The 6,000-nt window shown below is 57.5% G+C and overlaps 1 protein-coding gene across 3 annotated transcripts in view; it reads right to left on the reverse strand.

Annotated features, from left to right (window-relative positions):
* LOC102976725 (ryanodine receptor 1) overlaps positions 1 to 6,000 on the reverse strand; it is an 88,655-nt gene that overhangs the window by 77,024 nt on the left and 5,631 nt on the right. For all 3 annotated transcript variants that reach the window (XM_055082332.1, XM_028483882.2, XM_055082333.1), the window contains exons 3-11: positions 5,098 to 5,202; positions 3,973 to 4,047; positions 3,806 to 3,884; positions 3,356 to 3,468; positions 2,975 to 3,068; positions 1,722 to 1,815; positions 1,495 to 1,569; positions 831 to 987; positions 526 to 690 (exon numbers count right to left, since the gene is read on the reverse strand). In XM_055082332.1, the coding sequence (XP_054938307.1) occupies positions 526 to 690; positions 831 to 987; positions 1,495 to 1,569; positions 1,722 to 1,815; positions 2,975 to 3,068; positions 3,356 to 3,468; positions 3,806 to 3,884; positions 3,973 to 4,047; positions 5,098 to 5,202 (957 nt within the window). The remainder of the gene's footprint in view (positions 1 to 525; positions 691 to 830; positions 988 to 1,494; positions 1,570 to 1,721; positions 1,816 to 2,974; positions 3,069 to 3,355; positions 3,469 to 3,805; positions 3,885 to 3,972; positions 4,048 to 5,097; positions 5,203 to 6,000) is intronic.

A 6,000-nucleotide genomic window follows, 5' to 3' on the forward strand; every position in this document is an offset into this window, starting at 1 on the left:
ACAGACCAACCTCATCCCAACTTCAGGGTCTTTGCACGTGCTGTTTCCTCTGTCAAAAAGTTTCCTCTGCCTTTACAACCAAACCACTGTTTGGTTGTAAAACTGTGTACTTCATTAGAGAGGGTTTAGTCACAGTGTCTGAGCACAGGGAAGGCAGGGAACAGGTCTGTATAGCTCACCTATTTGTCCACACATACATCCACAACAACTGGGGTACTCAATAATTGGTTGAATGCTATTCTCAGTCTGTTATTATTCATCTTTTTCTCTCCACCTCGGTCTTTCTTATTTCTGTCTCTCTGTCTCTATCTTTCTCTATTTGTCTCCATGTCTGTCTATACTTCTCTCTCTCTCTTCATATATGTATTCTTTCTTTTTTCCTGTCTCTCTCAATCTAGTTTCTCTCTCAGTCTTTGTCTTTCTCTCAGTCCCATCCTCAAACTCCTAAAGGCTCAAGCATCATCACCCCCAGTCCCCTTCCTGCCCCAGCCTGTACCCCAGCCCTTCCCTCTGCCAGGTGCCCACCTTCTTCTTGAGCACGCCGAGCCGCAGGGCCTTGGGGTCCGGGGCAGCATAGGTGAGCCACAGGCCTGAGGCCACGTGCTGCACAAAGCACAGTGACTCCCCATATTTGATTTCAGGGGGGCCCATGCCCTCCACATCCCGCTTGGGGGACGTATCCAGCTTCTCCTACGGGGGCAGGGGACAGAGGTCAGCCTCCTCTGCTTGTGCATTTAATGGGAGAGCCCCCCCAAGAGACTGCAGAGTGGTGGGGGTCTGGGGCAGGATTTGGGGCTCCAGCTGAGGGAGGGTATCCTGACCCCACCGACCTTGGAGATTCGGAAGCAGAAGGAAGTGGCCTTGGTGTGGGCCTTGCTGGCGTCAACCACCACTAGGCCCTGGTCCTCAGAGAGTGCCAAGTACCGCCCGGTGGTGACATGCCGGATGCGGAGTGGCTGGCCCCAGCGCAGGTGGCTCCCACTCCAGCTGCAGAGGGTGAGGACGAGGGAGAGGTCAGAGGCCCCCCAGTTCTCCCATGGACACCATAGTCTTGGTTGAAACTTCCACAAGCCCTCAGCCCTGTTTCAGGGTGCCCAAATCTTCCTTGGAGCCCTCAAATCCTTCTTAGGACCCCCGGCCTTCCTTTAAGAACCCCAATCTTCTCTCAGGCCCTCACCACTTCCTCAGGGCTGCCCAGATGATTTCAGTGTCTCCAGTTTTCCCAGATCTGTCATTTTCTCCCCTCCTTTCCCCACAATTTCACTCGAGACCCTGATCTCTCCCTCAGGAACCTCCACTACCCTCAAGACCTCTTTTTCCTCCAGGATTCTAGGACCCTGAGGGCCTTTATTGCTCTCTTAGGCTCCCCAGATTTTCCCGCAAAACCCTCCAGTCTCTTCCTCAGTTCTTCCTTCAAGACACTCTTCTCCTCCCAGGGCCCCCAGGAACCCCTAGCCCCTCCCCCAGCCTGCCTCCTCTGCCCCTGACCCCTACCTGATTCTCAGTGGCTCCAGTCTCCAGAGGGAGCGGGCGTGGGTGCACACAGATCCCCCCTCATAGTAGACAAGTCTGGGTACATGGAAGAGAGTGAGGTCAAGAGTTCAGGCTCCAGCCCCCCAGAATCTGATCCCTAATCCTAGGGTTCAAGGCCCCCCTAGCCAGCCTTTGCCATCCCCCTTCCGGCCCGAAGACGCCAGACCCTCTTGTCCCCAAGCCCAGACCTGCGCTGGTCATCACTGTCAGCAGGGGAGATGGTCAGACATTCATCCATGTGTCCATGAAAGAGGCGGAGGACATGGCCCCCGGTCACATAGCCTGGACAGGAGCAAAGGAAAGTGGTCATTGGGAAGCTGGGGCCCCAGAAAGCCCTGGGAGCCATAGTGGAGTTTGCAGGCCCTGCTTCTGCCCTGTGGGAAGCTGGGGGCTGGGTTTAGGGGTCTGCAGATGGAGATCTGAGTTTCAAGGTACAAAGTGGTAGTCTGAGATTGGGGCTCAGATTGAGGCCTGAAGTAGGGGCATGAGATTTGGGGTCTGAGGTTGGGGGTCTGGGTGTGCAGGGCCGAGGTTGGGAGGTTTGTGGGTCTGGGGTTTAAAGGTCTCAGTTTGGATTTTCGAGGTTGGGTTCAGAGAATGTCATTAGAGATTTGGGTCTAATGTTCCCTGATTCTGAGGTTTGAGTTCCAGGGCTTGATATGGGGGTCTGGGCTTAGAGGTATGATGGTTGGGTCTGAAGTCAGGGTCTGAATTCTGAGTGTTATTTTGGAGGTCTGAGGCTGGTATTTGAGGTTTGAGGTCTGAGGTTTGGAAGGCTTAGCTCTGGGGTCTGAGTCTGGGGAGATGTGAGCTTTGTAGTTAGAAGTTGGTGGGTCTGAGTTTCGGGGTCTGAGATTAAGGCCTGAGTTTCGAGATCTGTGGCTTGAGTCTCAGCTTGGGTCTGGCTTAGGGTTCTGAAGTTTGGGGTGTGAGAATTGGGTTCAAAGTTTTGGGTTCATGCTTTAGGGTCTCAGCATGGGGGTCTGAAAACTGGGAGATGATTTTGGAGATTTGAGGTTAAAGATGGAGATGTGAAGTTGATTGGCTGAGGTTTGGGGTCTGAATTAGGGTTCTTAGTTTGGGGATCTGAGTTTGAATTTGGGGGGCTGGTTTTGGGGGGCTGAGGTCGCATGTGCTTGTCATCTGAGGCTTGGTGTCTGAGGGATAAGCTACAAATTCGATGTTCTAAGCTTTGGGTCTGAGTTTAGGGATCTGACCTCCAGGACCTGCGTTTGGCATGTGAGCTTTGGGATCTGAATTAGGAGTCTGATACTGAGTTTTATGTTTCGAGGTCTGAGCTCTAGGGTTCCAGATTGCTGGTCAGTTGGAGATCTAAGTGTGAGGTTCATAATTTGGAGATCTTGGTTTGGGGTCTGAGGGGCAATGTTGAAGGTCTGTTTTGGGGGTCTTAGGTTAGAGGTCAGAGGTCTGGGGTCCTCACCCTCTTCGCAGCCGGAGCAGATGGGGTTCATGTTCCACAGTGTCTGCATGAAGGAGGCGTCAACCTGGAGCTCCCCACTGGCCGTCGACAGGTGCTGGGGGCAACCAGGATGTGGTGGTCAGAGATAATGGGGGGTGAGCAATAGTTCCAGAGTGAGTCAGAAACCCAGGGTGGAAGCCAGGAAACCGGCAGACAGGAGACCAAAAATTAGAGGTCACAGATCAAGAAACCGAGATCAAGTCAGGAAATGGGGTGTCAGAAACCAGAAATTGGATGGAAGCTGGAAATTGGGAGTCAGGACGTTGGGGCCAGAGACCAGGCAAACCAGTGAGGAGGAGATGGGGTGGATCCCGTGTGTGTGGTGACGGAGGTGCTACTCACCAGGTAGCGCTCAGAGGAGACGCTGACGAGGATGAGGTCATCCCCAACTCGGACCTTCTCTCCTTCGGACCTCTGCTTGGAGGCCGGGTGTGTCGTCCACCAACAGGCCTCTCCTATGGGTGGGGGCGGGGTAAGGGCTGTCCAGAACGCTCTTCCCCAAGGCATTCCCAGCCACGGAGACTCCCAGCACCCCTGTCCCAAGCTCTCCTCTTACTGCCCCCAACTCTCTGCCCCACAGCCCCCCGTTCCTGTCCTCAGACTCTCTGCCTGCTTGCCCGAATCTCTCTGTCCAGAATGTGTACATCCACACCCCCAGACTCTCAGCCCCAAAGCCCCCCATCTTTGCCCCTGGAACATCCCATGCCCGCTCCCGGGGTTCTGCAGACCTTCTGCATCCCAGCTCCCTGCCTGCGGCGTCCCCATCGTACCCCCTCCCTCCAGCCCCTGCACCTATTGCATCCTCCTGCAGTCCCACGTCGAAGGCCAGCTTGTCAGTCATGGAGCGGGAGGTGGTGAGGCAGCTCAGGTACTAGGATTGTAGTGGGGGGTCAGCCACCTGGCGGGCGTCCACTCCCTGGCCCCCCGCCCCCGCCCCGGCCCCTCCCGGATGCACTTACCATGCCGCTGTGCGAGTGCCGGAGCAGGATGGCATGGCCGTACAGGAGTGTCCTGTGTCCCCCACCCTGGGACGACTGCAGGGGGCAGGGGAGGACACAGAGTGAGAACAGACCCCCCTGAAACATCTGGCCTATCTCAGGTGGGAATACACTTCCCAGAAGACACCATGCTCAGGCCTGGATGCGAAGAAGCCTCAGCTCAGACCCACAACAGATTCTCTGCCTCAGTTCCCTGCTTCCAGGGGAAGCAAGGTCTGTGTCTCTGAGAAGCCTGTGGATGGGGTGTTTTTCTATTCCCCAAAGCCCACTCTGTCCTCCTTCAACCTGTTAACCAAAGTCACTCAGGGGGCTGAACCCCTCTTCCAGAGGTTCAGATACCTGGGGTCACTCAGGGAAGCCCCCGTATCTCATGTTCCACGAACTTTAGCCCCCTCTGCTCTCACCTGTCATAACACAGCTGTGCACCGGTACCGTCCTACCAGTTGTTAAACACTAGAGCATCACCCGCAGGAACTTGCCCTGTGCTGCCCCCCCCCCGCCCCCCACCCCCGGGCCCAAGGAGACTCAGCGCCTCTTGGGAGTGGGTGGGTACACCCTGCACTCGATGGCAGCACGCTCCCCGTCCCAGCTCTCACATGCCCGTGCGCTGAGGGGGCCATGTGATGGGGCCACGGGATCACATGGTGGACCCACTCCTGGACCAGAGGGGACTCACACTTGGGATGGAGGGAGGTGATGAGGGGAGAGGACCCATGCGGAGAAGAGCTAGGAGGGTCGGAGGAAGGGATGGAAAAGAGGAGAAAGGAGCAGGTGGGAGAACAGGAGCTCAAAAGCCCCCACCCCGTTCCTTCCTGCCTGCCTGGCCTGTCCTGGGTTCCACAGACCCTGACAACCGGGGTGGGGGAGACCCCCCAGCCCCTGTGTGCAGGATGTGGACCCAAGAGGCCCACCTGGGGTCAGGAGAGGTGGCAAGGACAGATGACACCCAAGGCCAGACCTACCCACTTATCCAAATTGAGGGCCTGTGGGGGGCGGGGCGGAGAGAGGAAGAAGAACAGATGGTAAATGACCCCCAGGTCCTCCCACCCGTCCCTGCCACCCATCCCACCTGGGTGGGAGCCTCACCTCCACGCCGGCCTCCACGGTGTTGGCCAGCATCTCCTGCAGGGCTCGGACGGACAGGGACTGCTCCAGGACGAAGCAACAGATGGCCAGATCGGGGGGCACGTTCTGGGGGGTGGGGAGATGTGAATGGGGGACCTGAAGGCTCCAGAGTGCTGGTGCACGCCCTGCCCCTAGTCTAAATACCTACACCCCTTAGAGACCCACACCCGACCCCAACCCTCCAAGAAGCCCTGCCCTCTGCCTCCCACTTCAAACACCCTGAATTCGCACCGACATCCCAGAAGACACCTCTGCTCTGCCTCCTCCCTCACACCCCTATACCCCACCCGAACCTCACAGAAGTTTCCACACCACACCTAATCCCATAGGAAGCCTCAGCCCCTGTCAGACACGGTGCACCCATCCGACTCAGGGAGCCCCCTCCTCGCCCTCCCGGCAGAAAACCCAAATCTCTCCAACCCCAAAGGAAGCCCCAGCTCCTGCCCTCTCCCTCAGACCTCTGTGAACACTGCTTCAAAGTCCCAGGGGCAAGGTCCCATCTCACACCTCCCGCCTCAGTCTCCCACCCAGGCACCTCAAGCACTTAGACACCCTCCCCCTTGGACCCAAGACTCTATGTCCACCTCAGGCCCCTGGCCTCCTCCCCCGTCAAACTCCCGGTCTCCTCCCTCTCCCAGCCTCCACCCCATCCCCCCAGGTCACCTCCTCCCTCAGACCCTGAGTTCACCTCAGGTTCAGACCCCAGGCTCCCTCCACACCTCTCAGCCTGCAACCCCCTCCCCAGTCAGCCCCCTGCTGGCACCCCCTGACCCTCCAGGCTGTTCTGCTTTGGATTGAAGACCCTCTGCCCCCTCAGACACCTGCCTCCTAAGACCCCCTGCCCCTCCCTCCTCAGACCTCCAC

This window comes from Physeter macrocephalus, unplaced genomic scaffold (assembly GCF_002837175.3).
Source record: "Physeter macrocephalus isolate SW-GA unplaced genomic scaffold, ASM283717v5 random_84, whole genome shotgun sequence".
In the NCBI taxonomy this organism is placed as follows: Eukaryota; Metazoa; Chordata; class Mammalia; order Artiodactyla; family Physeteridae; genus Physeter; species Physeter macrocephalus.